This window comes from Silurus aristotelis (genome assembly GCF_946808225.1).
Source record: "Silurus aristotelis genome assembly, chromosome: 14".
Classification (NCBI taxonomy): domain Eukaryota; kingdom Metazoa; phylum Chordata; class Actinopteri; order Siluriformes; family Siluridae; genus Silurus; species Silurus aristotelis.
In genome coordinates, this window is record NC_139587.1 from 7889398 (window position 1) to 7913423 (window position 24026).

Genomic DNA, 24026 nt, shown 5'->3' on the forward strand with positions numbered 1-24026 from the left:
ATTATTAATGATAATAACTAACAACTGGGCATAAAGTCTAAAAGCGTCCTGAGTTTTATTTTATGAGGAGCTGACTAGTTTTGTTTAGTGTTCATTTATTTTGTCTTATGTAGAACTTTGATCTTTGGTGAACGTTGCTTTGTTTCACTGTGTACTATAGGTGTAGTGACAATAAAAGCCTGCTTGACTTGATTTGGATGGTTATAATAATACTTCATAAAAATAGGAATAATAGGAATTAGTAAGGGGACATAAAGCCTAGAAAGTGTCCTCATTGGTGTATAAAAGAGAATCAATTTCCTCAAACATGAACCTGCAAGTCACAACATACAAAAAAATTCATCAGAACAAACGATCATTAACCTACATAATTGAAAATATGGCTGAAAATGGGGCCAAGAAATGTTTATCCCCATCCCTTCCATCTAGAGAACACCTCCAAAAAACAGTCTATTGGTCAAAGCTCCAAAAAAGACTGCTGCCCTGTAACTTCACTTAACTCCAAATCCAAATGGCAGGTTTATAAACTAATAGACCCATAATAAACCAACTGCACAGTACAATATAATGTTCTGTTTCAATCTGGCTTCAAGAGATGAAATATTGCTAACAATAATTCATCTACTGCTTCATCTGACTTAACATCTTTTTAATTATTCAGATTTGGTTACCAGGGGACAACTTATTTTATGTCATCTGTTTTACAAAATGTTTGATATAGTGAAAATAATCTTTTTTTTTAGTCACCCCTATTACCTTGATCCTTGCTGCAATATAATAGTATCAGGATCCTTTATAGACATTATTTCAATTCAATTTATTACAGTTGTATTTGTATAAAGCTTTTAACAACGAACATTGTCACGAAGCAGCTATACATAGATAAAAGGGCTATGAAGTTTAAATTTATAAGTTTATTGTCTATAAGTTTAACCCTAATGAGCAGCTATTGGTGACAGTGGCAAAGAAAAACTGAGATGGTATGAGGAAAAAAATGTTGACAGGAAGCAACATGGAACCCATCCCCTTGTAGGTGGCACAGAATGTCTATTTATTAGTTTCATCATGTTTGAAGTGTGCTGTTCAGCTCATACAAACTGCAGTCTAAACAATTATATCGACCTCTTTCTGTTAGTCCAAATCAATCTTCAAATTCTTTAGTGGCTCAGTAACGTCACGCATCTTTAGGATGTTGATATGGATGTCAATTTGCCAGAGTTCACTTTATATCAAACAAAACCGGTCTGGCTATTAATACAAATTAATGATCGATTGAATGCAACATCTATTTTTCTCTTGTTGCTGAAGATTGGTTTATCCTTTATGGTAACAATTTACACACCTTCTAATGGCTACACTTCCAGCTTGATCATGTCACGAGGCAAAAATCACCTCACACTGACTTTATAAAACAATAAGATCAATATAATTTAACGCCCTCCCGGTCACCAGATCAAAATCCATTAGCACAACATAAGAAATAGACATTTACAGCAATCATCAGGTGTGAAACAAAAAGTTGCCCCTTACTTGCAAATAAATTCTGCATTACTTTTGTGGAGACTCTACAATATTAATCTTATTGTTTTATAAAGTCAGTGTGAGGTGATTTTTGCTTCGTGACATGGTCCACGATCAAGCTGGAAGTGTAGCCATTAGAAGGTGTGTAAATTGCACTGTAAATATGCTAGATATTTATCTGCACTTTTGCACGACTGCTACATTTTGCACTTCTGGTAGATGCCAAACTGCATTTCGTTGCTGTGTACCTGTACTATGCAATGACAAAGTTGTAGCTATCTATCTATCTATCTATCTATCTATCTAATGTGCAAAACTGCATTCCAATATTAGTATGGTGTTCCAAATAATGTACCTACTGTAGGATAATTTCTTTTAATACAAGGAATCAGTTTTTTACCGAAAGCTATATGAATACAAGATCTTGGTTATCATGCATGAAATGCGAGTACAAGCTCCCCAAAACTATAGGAGCAGCAGGGCCAAGCCACCCCTCATACACCTGACATTTCAGTTGGAGATCAAAAGATGAATTAGACAATAGTTCATACTTTCGGTTCATGTTTCCTGATATTTACATGTTAGGCAACCAATAAATGTGACCCTTACTAAAGAGAAAAAAATAAAAGCAACATCCAACAAGGGCTTCTTATAGTTCAGATATGTTCATGTTGGGTTTTTCCTATGAAATTATTTTAAACCTTGGCTCAAAGAGTGGAGAAATAAGTGCAATCAACCATTTAATCAATCTACAGGGCAACAATTAACACTGTTGCATATTCTATTTTTATCACTTTGTAAATAATAGGTAAATGGCACATTTTGTATTTTTAAATACTGAAATTGTTTTTTTTTGTTTTAGGTTCTAAAAGTCAAATTTGTGTCAAATAAAATAAACACAAAGCCTAGCTTTTCTACTACTTTGAGTCAAACGATAGTGTATCTTAAGGCCTGTTGTAGATGTGAACACCAGAAATCTATAAGCAAAAACCTTGCGCTGAACTTACCATTTTACATTAGGATTTTAAAGGAAGCCGTGTGTACAATTCTATGTAATTTTATATCATTAATTCACATCCATTTTAAATAAACCATGCATCATAGTGCATCAAAAGTGTCAGATCTCATTTACACAGTTTCTGCTTCTGTAACTGTGCATAGCAGGGATAATAAAGAACCAGGACTGGATTTTTCTCAAATAAATCAGTTTGTTCACAACTGGATGCAGACATGTATAAACTCCAAAATGCAACTTTATTCTTCAAAATGTCCAGGTATTGTACAATACAAAATTACTTCAGTCTTCCTTGATCCTTCACAAAAAGGCAAGTCAGCATTTTCATCAACCTAAAAGACGGATACATTCACACGTTACACCATCGCAGAAATGCTTTAGAATAGAAAAAAGCAAACATGTAGCAGGCCTTCTTGTCAGGTTCTTTTAGACAAGATAAATCTAAAACCTGTGCCAGTCCCGCATATGCTGTCCCAAGGTCAAAAAAGCATCATAAAAACACACAGTTTGTCATGATGGTATCAACTTGGGGTTAATGCTTTAAGTGAACAGGAAGGATTGCCTCACCTTGTTTTTCTAGCACTGACAGTCCATCATCTTTGTAGAAAAAAAAAATAAAGTAAAAGAAAATCCAAACATATTGAAATATATAAAATAGTATAAATAATGCTCAGTGTTAAAAAAGTTTCTTCACTTCACAATAAGAATGATGTGTTGAATTAGGTTCATCACTGCATTGTAATATACAAGTCATCAGAACAAACAAACACTTACAGGAATACGCCACATGTCTCAGAGACCAGGAACACCTGCAGCAGAAACAAGTCATTAAAGTTTGGATTCAAGTGATGCCAAGCGCCATATTCAGATTTATAGAAGGAGAACCCTTACCACTTAGTTCAGCACACCATGGCTGTGTGTCTAATGAATCGTAAACATCTGCAAGAAATAACTGAATTAAAATAATTGCATCACAAAAAAACAAAAAATATGCATGCAGCATTATATTAAATGTTCACCCACAGACTAGGGCTGCCCACATGGGTTTTGCAACCAGCCCACTCTCAAGTGGGCAAGACGTCACCATGGCCGTGCCAAAAGACCGCTAAAACAGCAATCCTCAAACACGGCCTAAACAGCAGCACCTTTCTTTTCCAGCAGAGTAACACTAGTTCAGGCACGGTACAGGTCTGCACAGCTGACTGCCGCTGGACAAAAATAATTCACAGAACATAAGAAATAAGTTACTCATCTTACCAGCCGTGCACCAACAAGGTGATCTATAAGATCTGGTTACACACAGAAGACCTCAGTCTGGAGCAGTGGAAGACACGAGCGCCATCTGTGAACACAAAGAAAAATCACATCAAACCATTGCAGAAGGGCGATCATTATTAGGGTGATCAAGATTTCCCATTTAGTTCACTTGAAAAAAAAAGTTAACCCTCAAAAAGCTGCTTTCTGAAATATATCAGGGAACTGATTAACATGAAATGCACCAACACGAACACGTGGTGCTTGCAGAAAGCGGCTTCAAACCCCGCAAACACGAACATATCTAGTTTATACGCATGTCAATGCAATGAATAACTTGATCACGTGGTCATTAACTTGTACAATAGATAAATGTACTAAACAGAAAACAAGCGTTAAAGCTCGAACTTGTTACGATGCTTCATTTAAAGACACAATGATATTATAGAACCATAAAATAATCTCACCAGGGCACTTTGAAAGAAGAATACGCCTGTAACAGCAGTGCTGATCGTTTATGGAGCGGAGAGAAGAAGAGCACCGCCATAGCGAAGAGGAAAGACCACGCGCATGTGGCGCACCGGATTTATACACCACCGAAGAAGCGGAAACAGCGCAAAGCATGCTGGGAGAGTGACCTCAGTACCGCCGAACAGCGGGGTGAACTACTGCCAAAATTAAAAACTTAACAATTAAACAATAAAACAAATAAATATAAATAATTAAAACATTTTAAAATAACATACTTTAAATAGTCATTGTTTTAATGTTTTGTTTTATTTATTTTAGCTGTTTATATGCACAAACAAACGCCAGTTGCAAGTGATTGTGTATACCAGGGGTCTTCAACGTTTTTCAGCTCGAGGACCCCTTGATATAAAATATGTACAAAATAGCCACAAATATTAATAGAAATCAATTCTGTTACGGTAGTTTACTATCAGGTGGACTATTGTACATTCACATGAACATCAGCTTTAAGTTTAATAGTACTTTAATGTAATAAATATAAAAAAATTAAATGTATATTTTATTTTTGGTGTGTTTACCCATGTATATACTTTTTTTTTTTTTTTCTTTTTTTTTTAACAAAAAAACCTTTTGTGATTTAACATAAATAACCTCCTACAGTACAGTTACGGAACCACTAGGGGTCGCGCGTCCCCGGTTGAAGACCCATGGTATATACATAAACAAACAAAAAATACATATATACATATTTAAAATTATATCAGGGATTTAGTTTCGCCAGACATTTATTTATATTAATAGTATATTAAATAGGTTTCTATGTTAAAAATATGTTTTATATTTTAGATTGTCCAATGTTTGCCTTGAGGACAGCTTGGCACATGGGTCAAGAAACACAAGCCTTCGACATTAGATTAGTGTAAAACTGCCCTTTGTTTTGTTAAGTCCAAATTTGAGATTTTTGCTTTTAAATGTGCCCTCAATTTTCACTAAACCACCAACAGTGTCACCAGCAAAGCACCCTTACACCATCACACCCTTACAGGTAACTACCCCATGAGGCTGTCTGAAAGAACATCAAAAGTGTGCAAAGGTGCCATCATAGCAAAAGGTGGCCACGTTGAAGAATCGAAAATATAAAACATATTCTTTTATCAGATTTTTGTTGACTATATAATTCCATATATGTTCTGTTATAATTTCAATGTCTTCAGTATTAAATATACAATGTTAAAAATAAAAAATAACCATATAATAAGAACGTCCAAACCTATTAATTGTTCTGTATATGTTTACCTTTTTTGCAATCCAGTGTAAAAATCCAAGAAAATTGTTTTATCATATCATATTGGAACAGATTCTGTAAGTGTCCACTAGATGGCATTATAAACAGGCCTATTGGCTGTGAATGAACTAAAAAGCTGTCTATTGAACAAACACTTGCTCATTATGGTTACATTAAGGTTGTGCTCATTAGTTATTAATAACAACGTACAAGAAGGCATGACATTGTGCATTCGTATGCACTATGATTTAATAATCACACATGCATCATATATTAGATTTTCTATTAATAATATATTGGTCTGACCAGCTTTTAAACACCAAAACACAGTGCTGAAGTTGGGAGAACGTATTCCTCACTCTGGACAAATTGGTTATTACCACTACTGACTAGCTTTGGGTTTTGTGTTGTCAGCTAGCAATGTCTAGCCATTTCAGAAATCTCTGACATTCTAGTAATTACAGATCTATTATGCTTAACCTGTTCTAAAATCTTTGTGTAATTTACACATCGTGTTTATCACTGTTCTCCATTTGACGAGATCCAGTCTTTAACTATTTAAAATAATAGAATGTGTCCTAGCCCATCATTCACCTCCTCATCCTTTCAGTCTCTGATGTCATACATACAGGCTAATCAACCCTGTGAAGGCATCCTGACTGATGATCAGGCTTTTACACACCAAGAGACACCGAGTTTTATTGCTTTTCCACAGAGAGCTGGCGTCATTCAGTCTCATCACAGGAACTTTCCCACCGAGACCCCCAGACAGACGCTTGTCCCCTCTTTTGATAGGGTGGAATTTTGTCGAACCGCTTCAGCATCACCATGGCAACGATTAAAAGCTTGGGGGTGAGTGTGTCAAGAAATGGAGGGGGAAAGCAAAAAGAGACACTGAGCAGAGCTGAAGGGCAGGGCACAAAGGCCAATAAAGTGCATAACCATGGAAGGGGAAGTATTAAGTCCTTGAGAATGAGTCGGTCTGCTCCATTTGTCCACACCAACAGCTGATAAAGATGATTTCATGAACATCTGGCTCATGCTTAAGTTGTTCCTGTGTAATGCTTTTTGCCATTTTTATACAATATAAATTCACAATGAACAAATACTTGCTCATGAACTCAAAAGATCAGCCAGATTTTCTTCTAATCCTGATGTACTCAACATTCTAGGTGACTGGAAATGAATACAAGGCAAAACTGCAGTATGGTTTATGATGATGTGATCTGCGATCCATAAAAAAAAACCCTGTGCTGTTTTAATCAATATTTCAGGCTTAGAATTATTCAAATATTGCAGGATATGAGAACGAACATTTGAAGGCAGGATCAACCCAATATCAACATTCAATTAATAATTTAACTCTATTTTAAATAAGTATGTGAATGCATGTTCATGGTGCCACAAGATAGACAGGTGTTCCCGAGGCTGCAGATTCACCATGACCTACAGAGAGGAGCTTTGGGTTGATTTTATCCTATAGCAAAAATGATGCAAAGGCTTCTTCTTTTCTTACACCAGGCAAAATAGTAATTTTCATCTTTATTTCAGATTTTTATATTTACAAATACAAATATTACAATTGATATTTTCAGATTTAAACACATTTCAGCACAAAATTGCAAACTTTTTATTATTAATCTCTCAGGTCTTAAAGTGCATCAGGTTGAGAAACAAGTAAAAAACAGCATTTCACACACCTCTCTCGAACAGAGGCAGTAACTCATACAAGGCATTATCTCCAATATAGCTTTGGGACTGAATTAAGACAAACATATACCTTCATATAAGCTATTTTTGTGCACTGTGCTAAATTACATTTTACATGAATGACTTTGTACCTAACTGGAACTAGAGTTGCTCTGATCTGGTGTAAGGACCAATGGACAAAATGTGGAATCTACTTATTTCGGTAGACTAGTCGAAATAAAAATTTGTTTAGATTTTGGTCCTTACACTACAGTGCCGTGTCTCATTCTACCTGTTCGGCATTTACACTTAATGCCACGTGATGCACTGAAAACTAAAGACATCCAGACAGACAAAGCTAAGAAGAACAGATATGTTCTGGTCCAAAAATAATAGCGCTTACAAAAATGTTTAATGTTTGAGGAGCTCTGTAGCCTGCACAGAGCATGCTAGTGTTCAGAGGTAGTGGGCAAGCTCAAGGTAGATCTGCATGCAGCTCTGTAGACTGTTTCTCCATCATTAACAGTCACCCTTCTGAAAAGTAAGGACAAATCACATAGGGACACCTGATTCAGTGGAAGACTCTGAGAGAAGTGACTATCCTCCTACGGATCCTTTTACATGCCCTGGTCTCAGGCCCTGTCGAGCAAACAGAATGAATGGTTCCTTTATTGAATGGCATTTTGGACAGACAGAGCTAAGGGACAGGAGTGAATTGATGGTTTAGGAGGAAAAAAAAACCCGAAAAAAACATTGGAGTCACTTCAGTCCAAACAAGAACACAGGTTCATTTAGTCCCTCTTACATTTAGTACAAATGCCTGCATATACAATGACCTTAAAATCACCTTAAAGACACACACATTCAGAAATCCTTCAGTCAGTAATAAAGGAATATATTAGGAGGTCAGAAATCATCTCCACATGGGCTGAGTGGCAGGTCGTGGGACTTTAGGGCCAGCACTCCTTGTGCTTGCTGTTGTCTTAGACGACGCAGTGTCTGCATTCTTGGCTGATTTGGCTTTGGCTGCATTGATGACTGCAGTCCGGATGGCCTTTGTGTTAGTAGATGCAGTGGGACTGTGGATGGTGCGAGTCTGACATGGGCTCTGGGATTCTGAATGGGGTGCGAACCGCTTTGAAACACGCAAGGGTGACCCCCTGACCAACGTCTGGTGACTGCTAGGAAGTGTCTTGTTCTCAGGGATGGGTTTTTCAATAGGTTGGCAGTTCTGCTTCACCGTGTCAGCGTGGGCACTTGCTTTATCCCTCGTACTAATACTGCGCTTTAACTCAACCTGGATATTACTGGGCCGTGTGACTGGTGACGAGCGCATGGAGACTGAGCGTGAAGGGGTTAAACGCGATCCACGAGGAGTTGCTGATCCTTCAACCAAACTTGGCTCTGGCCTGGAACGTGCTTTTGGAATGCCGGAGCTGTTACAAGGCCCGATTTGTGAGGCCAGTCCCCTTTTGGAGGGACTTTTGTTGGGTGCTTTGGACGCACACGAGCCTTCCTGGGGCAAGCTAGCACCATCTCTTTCATCAGCCTCCAGCTGTTTTTTCCATTTTGAGCAGTGGTTTGTTGCTGCCTGTTGTCCAATTGTAGAAAGAGCTTCATATGAGCGAAGTCCCTTCACTAGTGTGTGGCATTCCAGGGTCTCACCCACCCGTGGGTACAACCGCTCTCTTTCTGGGCTGACTGGCCCAGCTTCCTGTGCCAACTGAGGCGAGATTTCAAAATGGCAGGATCCCTGTAAGGTCTTGGCATTAGCTTGAATGCTCACGTTATCAGAAAGAAGTTCCTGAGTGCTAGCCCTAGTACAGTTTGTTTCTGCATCCGTGACAGTTTTTACATGCGTTACCCTTTCAGAAGCTTTGCTTGCCTGCGTTTCAACTTTCATTACCTTGTTAAAGTTTAATCCCATGACGAGTGACGTGTTCATCTCCCGCTCGTGCTGTAATGCAACAATAGTGTGTGGCATTGCTGCTGTATTTCCATCAACGTCTGTTTGCAACACACATTCCTCTTGCGTAGAGTCTATTTCAGTTCCATTCAATATCCCTGAGGTATTCACACAGTCCTTCACCGAATGTCCACTGGGCTGAGAATTTTTACTGTTGTCTTCTGAATTAGGGGGTTGTTGAATGTCTTTACTCTGAAGGAAACTGGGGTCTGAGGTCTTGTCCTGAAAGCTGGAAAAGCGTTGTGGCTGTCGTCGGAGGCTGCGGCGGCTCCAGGTGTAGCTCAGGTTTCTCTCAAGCGTGCGCCCCAAATCGTCAAGCTCAGTGCCGCTACACACCGCCAGTGAGCTCCGCTTCTCAAGGTTCTCCCGCTGCCGCTCTGCACGCCTCTGCTCCTGCAGCTCACGTTCAGCATTCTCCTGAAACACAATTAAAATACAACATGTGAGAATGTATAGAAAAGAAAAACAAAACCAAGAATCGAATGCATTTTCTAAATACACATTTTAAAACATATCGTCTTTTGCACATTAAATTTTTACAGACAAGAAATTTATTTTTCAATATAGAAGACAAAAACCCTCTGTTATAAAAGAAACCTAGAAGCAATTGACTAATTGCTTAAAAATAAATAAATAAATAAAAACACCTACATCAAAAGCATTTCTATACAATTTCATACATTTTTTAGTCAACAGGTTTTCTAAGTTAAGTACTAAGTCACTTTTATTATAATAAACATGTGCCACCTGGCATATCTATATCATATGGATATAAAATGTCTTACCGTAATGCTCCAATGTTTACAATAAAATAAAGATACCTTTAGTGAAACATTCTTTCATGTCTCTCATCTATTATGGCTCCCTAAATTCTGAGTACGTTTATGGAATAGTTTGTCCCTAAAACCAATGCTTTTAAAACCACAAATCAGGTGGTTTGTAAACTCTCAAACTATGGTAGCTTTATATAAACATTATATTTTCAACATATACAGCACATTTTTATACCGATTCATTAATAGTGCTGGCATTTTATTTAAACAAAAAACAATAATGCCCTTTTAAACGCAATGTCATTCGTTTTAATCTAATATTCTTCCCCTGAAGCAGAACTAAAGAAACATAAACCAGGCATCAATATGGAATACATTTGTGTCAAACAATTACATATCCTGAAGATTCAGTGACGGAATTAATTGTGGCTGCAAAAACACAGTCAGACAGTTTTCCTGGATTAATAAGAAACATTTCATTTGTGGTTTAGCTTTATTCTGCGTTAAGATTTCCTGATGCATGACTCAGGTGGTGTACTCACCCGCACAGCTTTTTGGAAGCGATTAGAGAAGCAGTCAAAGATGCGACAGGCCTCCTCCAGCTTAAAGGAGCTTTCATCTTCACAGAAGAATTCCACCAAGGCCTTGCTGGTCTTACGCAAGCTTTCCACCTTTTCCTCAGCCTCCATCAGCTTGACTTTTGCAGTCTGGATGAAAGAAAAGGGACAATAAGCAGCTACCTGGATACGGCTACAGATTTACAAATATACAAATAGCATAGCACAAACATCATAATAGAAAATGCTTAGAATGTTACCTCGAGGAACGGCCTCATCTGCTGCTCAATCTCTGAATCTGCCTGCACACTGATTTCCAGAGTCTCTATTCTACTGTGTAGGCGCGACAAATCCTCCAGCACGGTCTCCTCGGACAACCTAACGCATTATGAGTTGCACTTTAATATAACATTTTCCTAATACATTTTAATCACTTTCGTAAACACTACCATAAATACAGATCACAGCTGCAAGGTTTTGCATGTGGTGTACATTTTGCTCGATAACTCAAGCACCTTAACTCACCTCGATGCTTTACCGACATGGCTCAGCTGGCTGGGAAATGTCAATAGATCCTCGTCTTTCTTCACAGCCCCCTGTAGCGGTAAACAACATCACAATGATATATTACATACAACCTCCAGGGTTATTCAGAGTGCAAACATTTCAGTAGGGGTCTACACAAAAAAAAAATCCAAAACAATAGCTGTAATGCAACAATACTGGATCTACTATCAGTGTCTACTCTTAACGAGTTATATTTTATTTTATTCAGAAAACTAAAAAAACTAAATTAAAAAAACATCTAGGGCTAGAAATGCTGCCATTGTCAGCACAGTCTGTGAATTCTGCGTCTGACAGTATGAGTAATGAATTTAAGTGACTGTTTCCCGAAATATAAATAAACTTTTTTATACCTAAACCATTGCGACACAAACCAGGCAGTAACTAAGGAATGCCATATGGATGTGGTCTTGAGTTGTTCTGTGGTTTAAATTTGACAGCTCTCACACACGGGGTAAAAAATCTTTATTTAATGACTTTAAATCAGTGGCTGGCGGTCAGGGCTGAGCAAAGGCCTTCTCTGCTGGCCTAAACACTATCAGAAGCACTGACCTACATTTACAACCTAAATTCTTATGTTTACCCATGAAATTGTATTAATTTATTCCCCACAGTTATTTTCGCCATTTCGTAACGTTTCTCTTGGCTGCACTGCTTTCAGTACGTGTATGTGGATGTTAGATTTTTTGTCCAATCAGATTTCAGCCTCTATGTGCTGCCATGTCAATCTAAACTGCCCAGGGCCTTTAAAGTCTGTTCTGCTGCCGTTTTTTCCATAGCCTCCTTAAGAAATAGCTGTTTCTTTAACCAATCAGATTTCAGATTCTCCTCACAGGGCAGCTAGCTGGCCCAGAATAGCATCAGCATTTTTCTGTCCTCTGATTGGTTGGTCAGAGGGAAACTGGTACAGCCAAGTTCGACTGGCAAAACACGTGTGTAGCTCTGCACACATTAATATATCTGGGTTAGACCTTTTTATGCCTACAGAGGAAAAGAAATTGATTTGGTCCCAGACATTTTCATGAAAAGCTAGACATTGTGAAAAGGTCGGCCAACCCCGAAGCTAGCTAGCTTGTCTCAGCCAAACAAAAGGGTTTGTTCGCCACTTCCAGACCAGTAAATAAGAGCAGTACCACTGGATTACAGCCTATGAGGAGCGGTGCAAATTATAAGTCTGCATCTTGTAAATAGGTTAGATTGTATAGATTGTACAGATCGATAAATCTCTACTTGCAAAATATATTATAAGGAAGCGGCACTAAAAATCAGGACAGGTTTTTAATTACTTTGTGCTGCATAGTTAAGAAAACATTAAACACTTACAAGAATATACTAGACAATGCTTTTCACACGACTACCTCAGCTCCTACGTCACCACCGAAACACGAACCAGCCAGCCTTATCCCGAAACAAAGTGCTTTACCGAGAAACTCAATGAAATCCCCCTCTAAATTCTCAATTGCAAAACAGGGTTTTAAAGCTGAGTGTAAATTATTCTTACTGTGATGTAATCCCTTTTTCACAAAAAAAACCAAAACAAAAAAAAAAGCTGCACCAGAATAAAGTTAACCAATATGTAAGATACCATTTCCTGAGGGAGATCTGCTCGTGTCTGGTCACCTGTTCTCAGTTATTTCTGTGTATGCCAATTAGATTTTCTAATAAACTTAATTGGCTCTATATTCCAAAATATACAAATGAAAGCCACCTACACCACAGTGATGTAGTAAATGTATCCACTAGAGACACAAGCCCTGTACACCACAGGGCTAATACGCTCCAAAGTTAATCATTGTAACCTTTTCCCATCTTCTTAAGCTTCATATCGGACCCCCCGCAACACCTTTCTGCACAAGAGTTAAAATTCCCACTCTTTTATGTTGGGTCCTGTGGGATTCCGATTCTGACGCACAACGCTGAACAACTTCAAACACGTAATTCACAAGCAAGACGAACCATTACATACCCCTGTGTGCAGGAGTTAAAAAGCAGCAGTTAAATGTCTCATGATTTAAACATATCACAATGCAATTACCAATGAATGGTTGTTTTCTGTCTTACTATAAAACCAAAATAACAATAACAACTGGAATTTCCATCTCTACACCCAGACATCACTAGTTTTAGATGACAGAGGTGAGAACATGCTCTGTTGGGGTGGAAACATGTAAAACCTTTCTTGCTGAATGGCTATTTATATTTTATTCACTTATTAGATCTCTGTGAATAAGAGGACAATAGAAATTGACTTTATACACACCATGGCGACAAAATGTAGGAGATCCACGCCTGGCTTGTTGGCTTTGGTGTCGGCCAGTTTGAGCAGTGAGGCAATCCTAAAACCGGCTGCGTTCCCTGCGTAACCTCCCTACGGGCACAAGTGAGGTCAGTGTGATTGTGTTCCATGGTGCATGACTTTTTAAACAAACAGAGCATATCAGAGCCAGTGGGCTTACAGCATGGAGACCCCTAGGAAAGACACAAAGACACACACACACACACACACACACAAATCAGAGTTCTTTAATTACCAGTGAAGGGAATACTTACAGCATTCATGTAGTTCCCTGCCCTCAGCACCAGGCGCAAGATGGAGTGAAGCTTGTGGCAACTCAACAGCTCTGTAAAGAGAACGGCAGCAGGTCAATTTAAGCACCATAAAGATTCTTCTTCTTCTTTCGGCTGCTCCCATTAGGGGTCGCCACAGCGGCTCATCAGTCTCTATACTACTCTGTCCTCTACATCTGCCTCTTTCAAATCAACTACCTGCATGTCTTCCTTCACCACATCCATTAACCTCCTCTTTGGCCTTTCTCTTTTCCTCTTTCCTGGCAGCTCCATCCTCAGCATTCTCCTACCGATATACCCCATGTCCCTCCTCTGCACATGTCCAAACCATCTCAATCAGGTCTCTCTCACTTTGTCCCCAAAACATCCTACATGTGCTGTCCCTCTAAAACTTATTGCTAATCTTAATAATCATTTGTGCTCTTTCTTAATATTAGTGTGAGAGCATGTCGTTGCCCTATGCATCATAATAATGTAAATTGTTAATCATTTTTAAATAAATCTGTAAACATGTTCCTTCATACTGTTTTTATGTAGTTTGTTAATGTTTTCTACATAGTCTAGGGCTGAAGACGAGAATGTTTTGTACTGGGGAGCAACACATGAAGGTGATTTACAAGGCTGAGTAAAGTGACTCTAAATGAATGTGGATGAAGTGTGCTGAAAGGAAAGAGCCAAGGCCCCCCTGCTGATGCCTTACCCCGAGCAGCCTCCCTCAGACATCTGGCCGCCACACACAGAGAGGTCACTGCAGGGTCGAACTCCTGCTGCAGGATCATGGCATCCAGACGCAGGCGAACACTAACAGAGAGCGGCAAGAATGGGAGGAAAGAAGGATTGATCAATCAGCAGTAATTGCATGCAGCCTTTGCTTTGTCTTTATTTAGGTGGGGGTGGGGTGATAAGACACTAGGAGCTGATAAGGTGCACTGTATTTGCTGGGAGGGGTATACAGTTACCAGGGAAATTGTTAAGAATGTGTTAACGCTTTGCAGTTTGGAAAAGGAGGGGTGGTGGTGGTGGTGGTGGTGAAATGGCTGGATGGGTTTAACTACTTACTTTCGTACTTCTATCAGTAAGAGCATGAAGTGGTCTGGCTCTCTTAGCAAACTACGGTCTCTGTTAAACTTTTTCAACCGTGCTTCCTGGAGAGAAAAGAGAAAGCATACAGATTTTTGAAACCAATAAACAGCTAGTAATACTATACCCCGAAGGTCAATCAAAAACATTTCAATAATTGAAATCTAAATGAATTAATGAGTAATATTTCCACAAAGAAATGGAAACGAATTCATATTTCTAGTATTTTAGTATTTAGTATTTTATTCCTATTAATGCTAAATTGTACTGGGGGTATGACTGAACATGAAATGGCACATAAAACATTTTCAGGTGCAGCACAATGCTTGAAATAATCTGCATGTAATTATCCACTGTGATTTTGAGGTATATTCATATTTATGAATATCGTTTAATCAATGTTTGTAAGTAGATCCTGTGTTATACCAATAACATGATGCTTTGCTATGAATCTGCAAACCATTCTGCCCCTAAATTAACAAATACTTAGTGCTTTCATCTGATATAATCTTTCATTTTGGGACCATGTGGAAGAGAATGAGACAGTTGCATCGAACATTCCAGTAATAAAGCACTGTACCCAATCTACTTTGCATAATAGGATATAAAGTAAGCATGGTCTTCATGTTGTTTGCTTAGTGGTGTGGTAGACTCAGCAGGGTTTACATTACTTCTGTTGTGTTACACTGGTTGGACCAGATCTTATTTAGTGGTTTCAAAGCAAACAGGGTCTATATACAAGTTCTTTCTCCTTTCTCTCTTATTATTATTATTATTATTTAAACTTTTATTTTCATAAATGCATTAAATAAAAAAAGCTTAAATTTTTTAATAACATATACTTCAAATAAAAATCATGAATTTTAAATAGTAATGCAACAAAACAGGCAAAACACCAACGGGGGTGAATACTCTCACAAGGCACTTTAATCGAGACTGAGCTGAGGATAAACAGGCATTACTGTTCTAGGGCATAAAGCACAGCAGTACCTCTTCAGTATCAGGGAGCAGTTTGCAGAGCTCAGCCAGTTTCTCTGCTCCGTAACGCTCCCCGGCCCCCCGCCTCACATCCTCCACAATCTCTTTTGCTGCGCTGCAAAACCCAAAAAATTACACAAAAATAAATAAATAATAAACGGAACACGGCTCATGTGAAAATGACATCACCTTTCCTACCATCACTGATACACTGTATTATCTTTGTGTAGAGCAGGAGACAGACATTCTACCCTGGGAATACAATGCTATTTCACTGTATTTTTTTCAACGAAAGCAGCCAGAAAGTATGGCAAGGAAGGAAACACAAAGACACGAACTCCATTCACATTTCACCTGTTGTAGTCTCTTTTCAACTTGGACATTCTTATCAAACTTATCAGGGTGGCAGATAGAAAATAAACCTTGTGGTCGTCACAATGGCGGCAAAAAAAACTGATAAAGGAACTGTACAAACATACAATGCTCCATCAGTCTAACCCAATGTCCTTAGTTGTACTCTTTCAAAGAAAAGGACAAACTGAAAAATGTCTCTGCCACCATGGTCCAATCATATGAAGGTTGATTAACCCAGATATTTTATATTTAAACAATCCTATGTTTAGGCTTATTTAAGAACCTGGCTAGAAGTTGTGTATATTCAATTATAAGTGGAAAAAAAAAAACACCACATTAATAAGTGCATTGGTGAAATTAGTTTTGCAAGGAGGTCTGGAGGTTCAGATCAAGGCTTTTTGCAGGTCACTGAGGTTTTTCCACTATATCCTTGGCACACCATGTCTTCGGTGATCTCTCTCTGTGCACAGCGGCATTGTCATGTTGAAAGTGGTGGAATTCCAGCCCCAAAAAAAAGTTGCTAAAATCAGGAAACTGACCTGCCAGCATCACATCGGCAAAGTAAAAACAAAGAAATGTTGGTAACAAAATAAATGTACTACGAAAAAAAAACAAAAAAACGAGACTATAATTAAAAATCATACGTCTTTTTTAATTTTTTAATACGCTAATAATATCACCACATGCTGACAAATTTTCAATTTGCCCAGACACTTTGTCCTTTTGCGTGACACAGTACATGCAGGTGTCTCTTTCAATTCACTCCCAAGAGCCTTGCAAAAACATTAGCTCATCTTTTTGTACCTTCTAGCCTGTAATTGTTTATGTAAGAGAATACTAGTGAGCCACAGGAGCCGGTAATATGACATAATGAAAAGGTACATGAGGAGAACACAAAGGCCCTCTCACTGGCCAAAATTTACAATGCTCCAAGTCCTGAAAAAGTGAATCGCTACCTAAACGCTTGTTCAGTCGGAGCAGATAAATGGGTGAAGAGAGAAACCATTGTTTTAGCTTGCACGTGCACAACACGAAAATGCTCCTCAGAGCAAGTTCTGGCAAATATCAGTGTTAGCAGAGCAGCTTCCATTGTGAACTGGTCAACTAGGACCATATACACATTCAGTGTACAAGTGTGGGCATGAAAGCATATAAACCAGCAAGAAACAAAAAGACTGGCAGTTCTGAGACCTTTATTTACTTTTGATGATGTCGGGGATTATTGGAACAAAAAGTGGAAGTGAATGAAAACGTTGAATTTTGACTGAGTAATCGCTGCTGTTTATTTATTTATTACTCACTTTTCAGTCATCACTACAGACGCTTTCACGGATACGAACAAACCTGTCCTCAAAGTGAAATTTGTTCGGAGTTGAGAAAAATTCAAAACGAAGGAGTGTCGCCGCTAGCTAGTCGTCAACTGTAACGAGTCTACATGATGCGCACTGGACCTGGGAGAATAATTTATTTTAAAAACATTTTTTAAATTTTTTTATTTTACTTTTTTATACTATTGTATACAGTATTTAGATTTTTTATTTTTTTTTTATTTTATTGTTTATTTCATAGTATTTATAGCGCTTACATCATTAGGAGATATGTGTGGTCAATAACAAACACAGTAACAACTTACGAACAAATTCATGGAACGAACGGTGGTTCGGAACGCAACTCGTTCGTAAGGTGGGGAGCGTCTGTATTATCAACTGGGTGTTAAACAAGTTCCCTGATGTAACTTAAGAACTGTAACCTATTATTCTACTCATTAGCTGGATAAAGACTAACAATTACATGGTGTTTTACCTGCCTTTTCATAGCAAAAAGTTTTCTCAAGAATGCACGAAGGCGTGTTTGTATTCCAAGGATTTACTATTTGTCCATCTAGACTTCTAGAATAAATGAAAAATGACACCTCAGGATTCTTGTTGAAAGCCCGTTTCTATATACTGCATGCATGTTGCCATTTGAAATGTTTAGCCGTGACACCTGCGTTTAGTTTTTACCCACCATTTTGGGATGGGCCAATACGCTTATTCTGACTTACAACACAAGGAGCATAAACCACTCACCGAATATGGAATAAATAGCTTCTTACAAAGTTTCAGTTCGATCCCTTGCTGTGGAAAGAAACTTCTGAAAGTATGCAGATACTTCCTAACAAGTCACTATAATACTGAAACAAACAACAGGTGAGCAGGTTGGCAAGCTTCCTGTTATGTCGCTCATAAGTTATACGGGTTTGTGGTTTAAAGCAGATAGAACCTTCGACCTCTTCAGTGGGCATCAAACGCAGCTGTTCACTCATGATGTGAGAAAAAAAAAATACATCTCAGCTCTCCTTCACCCCTTCCCCCTTCTTTTTCACACTCCCACCCCTCCTCAAGAGGGCAATCCTCCACTTAAAACAACACATCGCCTCTCTGCCTGTCACAACTGTTAAACGCTTCCTTTCACAGTGCAATACAGGACACCTCCAGTTCCTCTATCTCCAGACAAAAACATCACAGCGCAAGTTTGTATTCGCATGTTTGGAAAGTGCAAAAAAATTATAAATTCCTCACGTTTTGAACTGCCGTAAGAAGATCCCAACATTCATGCTGCGCTTTGGATCGAGCAGTGAAACCTGCAAATATAGTGTAAAAAAAAAAAAAAGGGTTACTATAATACATTTGGAAGGTAATCAATCCATTTTTGAACCTCTGGCTATTTTCATTTGATGTAGTAATGTTTCCACACTACAGCACACATTTCCTTCGTTTTACTTCTACATCTTCATTTATATTTCTATGTCTATACATCTAGACGTCTCGGTTATGGCACTGAGGTGGTGGAATGAACTAAATTGAGGTAAATTTGTAATCTAGTGAACCAGTCTTAATTTATTCATTGATGGACTTGAAGTACTTTTGTACATAGCTCTGGATAAGGATGACTAAGTAAATGCCATAAATGTACATTTGCAAGGTGAAAATATTAGGCTGCTTGTGTCTGTATCAGAAAGGTCATTTAAATAATGAGTGGTGGGGGGAGTGGTGGCTCCAGCGGTTAAGGCGCTGGGTTGCCGATCGGAAGGTCTGGGGTTCAAGCCCCGGTATCGCCAAGCTGCCACTCTTGGGCCCTTGAGCAAGGCCCTTAACCCTCTATGCTCCGGGGGTCCCTTACGAGGGAAATATCAAGGTCCGTGACGTCGGAGTGACGTGGGGCCGCCTTCCCATTTGCTCACCACCTGCAGGAGGGACCGTAAGGGACAGTGCTGTGAGGATTGGGCAGCAGTCGAAGGCGGGGGCCTGCTTAGACCCGAATTACGGATAAGCGGGAGAAAATGAATGAATGAATGAATGAATGAATGAAAGCTCATTGAGACAGCAGGCTGATGGTAAACCACAAGCTTTTCTCAGATTTTTGACAAATTCTAATCCACGGCATCCAAAAAGTGTGATAACGAAAGCATGTCTAACGCTACATGACAAAAGTAAATTTGAGAAACCGCCTCACCTTCTCACTGCCCGTTTTCTGTGGGGAACGGCAGCGGCTCAGGTTGTGGCTGGAACTGTCGCTCATCTCTGCTTTACGTGCCTCCTTCTGACCGAACAGCTCATCCAGAGAACTTAGATCAATGGGGAAGTCATCGTCTTCGCAGGTCAGCGCACTGCTCCACACGCTCTTCCGACCTTCCACCCGCTCCTTAGGAATGCGCTCCCAGTTCAGGTTGCGAAGCCGCTGCTTTTGCACAGAGTCATGCCTGCTGATGGAGGTGACCTGAGCAGGAGGTGGTGGAGGAGGAGGAGGAGGTGGAGGTGGAGGAGGTGGAATTAGAGCTGGAGGGATGGGAGCAACATTCATGGCTGTTATTTCCTGGCTGTTGGCACTTTCAGGTAGTGTTCCATGAAAAGCCAGAGACTCCTTGGGATCGACGTGGAGATTAAAGCACATAGAGCTTGTGCTTAGAGAGCAAACCGTGTCTTCACAGTAACTTCTACTATCCTTCTATTTGATGCTTATCTGGTGGAGTAAAAGAGAACAAGACTTAAAAAAGAAAGATCTAAAATGTCAAAGTTTAACATTTAAAATATGTGCAAGAAAGCACAATGTATGTAGAAAAATGATATACAAGTGTACAATATATGAAATATGTTCATTGTATACAATGGTACCAAGATAACCTGTATATACAGATGGTATGCAGATATATAAAGATAAACTTGAATATGCTATGAATTTACAATTCTATACAGTTATAGTTATCCAGAGATGCAGATTTCAGCATTGTTGTGGTGGGGAACAAAACCTGGCCCTGAACCTAATCATATGGTAATATAAGTAGGACTCCTCGAGCAATTCAAATAGAAAAAATGCTTTGTTTAGTCCATTTAACTCAACACTGAGCACTGGGTTTCCACACGGACCATTATTACTGATGCACAACCCACTAAATTCTGTAACGCTCTGGACAGGTAAACACAGAAGATGCTGCAGAATGACAGTTCTCATAAAGTTTCAGGCCAAAGTACATGAGAAAGTTTCCAAAGTTTGGCATCATTTCAAACTAAAACAAAGAAAACACCATACAGTGCTTTTACCCTTTTTAAAGTCTTTTGAAATAGATTTTTTATTTATTTTATATATTTGTATTTGCATTCTGATGTAACAAGGCAATAAAATGCATTAGGTGGGTTTAGTTTTCACAGATATTCTTGTATGCAATCTCAGCAATAAACATGTTAGTTTTTCTAAAATGGAAACAAATTGTTCATTTTAAGAGACCCGTCTTACTTTCTCTTGTATATATAGTGTTGCTCTTTAATAAAAAAAAAAAAAAGTACTTCTTATCTAATTACTCAAATAATCGTAAGCATACTCGATTACTAAAATAATCGATATCTACAGCCCTAAATATAAAGAATGAGAGCAGCCACAAAATGGGAAAAATTTATAATTCCCTTTTTAAGGTTCACCATGGGTTAAAATGTTGACTAATTAAAAGGTAGAGGGAAACATCCAGAACACATTTAAAATGTAAAACACTAATATTGTGGCTCATGGTTCGGCAATGATCATAAAACATTTAGTTTTTACTGTTGGCACCAGCAGAATTGGCAAACTGACCTGTTCCTTTTTGATTCTACCAGCTGTACCCTCAGACCCTAAAAACCAGCCATTTTATAATGAATTACCAGTACAAGTGTAAAAATAAAAAAAAGAAGAAGTCTAAGAGAGATGACATCATGCTTACTGGGAAAAGGTCAGCATGCCATTTAGCTTGTTTACTGCATGAGTCTTCAAACACCTGGCAACTCTTCCTCTCTAATAAAGACCAGCGACATATCTAAGAAGGCCATAATAATGAATTGAGTGATGCAATCCATCAGGTATGAATCTTAAACGGAGGTAAAATGTTACTATAGGTAGAATGCATATATATCCTCTGATTAGAAGAGCAGGGGGTTTTCACAGCCCATCAAGGCCATGTTCAAAACTGTATAATAACAGATGAAAAAGTACAATGTGTTTAGAGAACTAGTCAAATACTATCTTGACGGTATTGGAAAGTTTTGACTTATTAATGTAACACCGGTTAATGCAAAAAAAAGAGCATATGGCCAATTCAGACATTCAGAAATCAAAACTTTTTGATAAAAGATGAACAGAAGATTTGTTAAAAACAAAAAAATGGTTGCGCCTGGGTAACTAGATCACAAAAAGTAAATAAGGAAAATAAAGAAACCATAGATTTCCTACAGATCATTCTTAGGAGGAAAGTAATCATATGTTCATGTCAGCAAGCTGAGAGAACATCAATGCAAATCCTAGTGGCTACGGTACCTTCAGTCAGTAGAGGACAAGAAAACCGAATCCCAAAGAAAACACACGAGGGCGCTGTTTCGGTGAAAGTATTAATTTTGACAATAATTAATTAAAAGGAATAATAAATAAATAAATAAATTGAAAAAAGGGGAGCAAATGTGTTTCACCATTACACCACTCATATGCTGTATATATACACACTGTACATCATATATACTGAGCTTCTCAGGAGTTAATACCATAGACTCATCCCTTACTGGAAACTCCCGCTGATTAATCACTGCCGGTGACTTCCAACAAAACTTCGGGACTAAATGACATACATGAATTCCGTTTCATTTAAACTGAAAAGTTTGCAAAAACATAAATCCTAACAAGTCAGTATAAAATGCCATAAAGTCCGTGAAAAATAATCTACACAAACGTCTACACTCCAGTTTCTAATGCTAAGGAAAAAATAGCAGCTCTCGAGTTTTTAAGTGTTTCACATTATTATATAAAATGAAGACAATTGCAGCATTTCCGTGGGAAACAACACATTTTGTTAACAAAAAAGAGAGAAATTGCTGTAATCTATAACGAGAACACGCGCAACCGTGAAAACCAGCAACTTGGACCAGAGCTCCAATCTACAAACTAGAAAAAAAAAATCCCAAGTATAGAAAACTCACGTTTTTGTTGCAGAAAAAACAACATTTTTTCCAACTTTGCGCAAATACGCTGTTTAAACACCAGATGCATCCCCTCCAGAGAGCCGCAGAGATTGAATCCGGCTGCTCGAAGCGCCTGACGGCATCTTCTGCTCAATAACCCAACCGGTAAAGAAACCTCTCAGGTCACGCATGCGCACTACAGCTCCGTGCACGCCGGGTCTCGCGCTCGCCCAGGTACTGAGGACTTACAAGGACAGTGGTACAGGCTAAGCTACTCCTGTGCAGATATTGGGATTGCTAATTATTTGTAAAAGGTTCATTCTGACCAGTTATCATGCATTGCTTTTCAAACCGCATTTTTATGATCCATGGTGTGAAAACACGAATAAAAACGATTTTAATAAAAGAAAATGTTTTTTAGATATATGTCTCAGCTTGCTGTTTTTATTGGTGTACTAACTTCTTTCTAACTTTGATTTTCTGTACTTGTCCCCCTTGTACATGCAGGTTTTCTCCAAATTCTCAAATTTCCTCTCACATAAATAAAAAAAATAAAAATTCCAGCAGGTAAATTTGTTATGCTAAATTAATTTATTCACATTCATTCATTTATTAATGCGATTGAACATGTGCATGTGTATGGTGCCTTGCCTCAGACTGGCATCCAGTTGAGCTTGTACGCATGGTTTATGCACTTTTGGTCCCAGTGAGGCTCCAAATAAACCGTAAATTTGTTAATTGATCAATGTAAAAAGCACAATTCTGTTAAAACATCAAATCTTGCAACTTAGCTTGTCCCAAAATCTCACAGGCCTTTTCTCTATGATAAAAAAAGATCTGTATGTATATTTTCATGTTGGTAATTTTAATTGTTTACAATTGGGAACAGAAAATCTATTCTACTCTTTTTGAGGCGTACAGACAACAAATGCATAATCATCTACAAGGTTTTAAAAATAGTTTTTAAAAAGCCCAGGAAGCCAAGCTGAAATTATTGATAAAAGTTCACAGGCCGAACAGGAAAAGCTAATCATGTATATATTCCAACTACAGTGGCAGAGTAAATGAAGGAAAAATCATTCTTCAGCAACACATTATGTTGAAGAATGTTTTTTCCTTCATTCAGTTTGCCACCGTAGCAAACTCCTGAAATGATCAAGCTTTAAAAAGTGTCACTTTGCTGTGTTGATGCTATGGATATTTATTAAACAAATTAATGTTTAGATTTTATCTTGCAAATGTAATAGATAATCACCACTATTATCAGCCAGTGTCTGTGTTAAGTCTTTGAACAGCCAATATATGGCATAATCCGGACTTTGTCCACTTGAAAAACCAATGATGAGATCATTAGTTGTCACTCGGTATTCTGTTAGTTTGTTCTTCTTTTAATCTTTAGCAGTGTAAACCTGGCTCGAGGTAAAAGCCTTGATCTATGCAGTGCTGAGAGTCAGGTAAGTATCAAACCCACATGATCATGAGAAACAGGGTGA

The 24026-nt window shown here is 38.4% G+C and overlaps 1 protein-coding gene and 2 long non-coding RNA genes across 4 annotated transcripts; 1 reads left to right on the plus strand and 2 right to left on the minus strand.

The window, feature by feature from the left end:
• Positions 1–2756: 2756 nt before the first annotated feature.
• On the minus strand, positions 2757–4406 carry LOC310736404. 2 transcript variants are annotated; one of them, XR_014536545.1, is made up of 5 exons: positions 4258–4406; positions 3794–3878; positions 3428–3475; positions 3104–3345; positions 2757–2868 (listed from the first exon to the last, which is right to left on the minus strand). It is a non-coding gene; the product is annotated as an uncharacterized lncRNA (long non-coding RNA). The 2 variants fall into 2 exon arrangements; XR_014536546.1 differs by having other exon boundaries at positions 2757–3345; positions 4258–4402.
• Positions 4396–6733, plus strand: LOC310736406. Its single transcript, XR_014536547.1, has 3 exons — positions 4396–4450; positions 5266–5372; positions 6262–6733. It is a non-coding gene; the product is annotated as an uncharacterized lncRNA (long non-coding RNA).
• A 320-nt stretch (positions 6734–7053) lies between these two features.
• Positions 7054–22693, minus strand: fhdc2 (FH2 domain containing 2). Its single transcript, XM_083560008.1, has 12 exons — positions 22552–22693; positions 19571–20077; positions 18637–18698; positions 15734–15836; positions 14723–14808; positions 14364–14464; positions 13646–13716; positions 13356–13463; positions 11057–11127; positions 10792–10909; positions 10517–10681; positions 7054–9618 (listed from the first exon to the last, which is right to left on the minus strand). Exons 2-12 carry the CDS (start codon positions 20006–20008, stop codon positions 8149–8151), a joined length of 2793 nt encoding a protein of 930 aa, XP_083416134.1. The 5' UTR covers positions 20009–20077; positions 22552–22693; the 3' UTR covers positions 7054–8148.
• Between the last annotated feature and the right edge of the window lie 1333 nt (positions 22694–24026).

Bases quoted from the DNA above. Each gene is read 5' to 3' on its own strand.
- fhdc2 (XM_083560008.1), bottom strand. From the start codon at position 20,008: ATGTGCTTTAATCTCCACGTCGATCCCAAGGAGTCTCTGGCTTTTCAT. The intron at 18,699-19,570 runs GTGAGGCGGTTT...CTATATTTGCAG, and splicing joins AGAAAACGGGCAGTGAGAAG to GTTTCACTGCTCGATCCAAA. The intron at 9,619-10,516 runs GTGAGTACACCA...ATTGTGTTTCAG, and splicing joins GCTTCCAAAAAGCTGTGCGG to GAGAATGCTGAACGTGAGCT.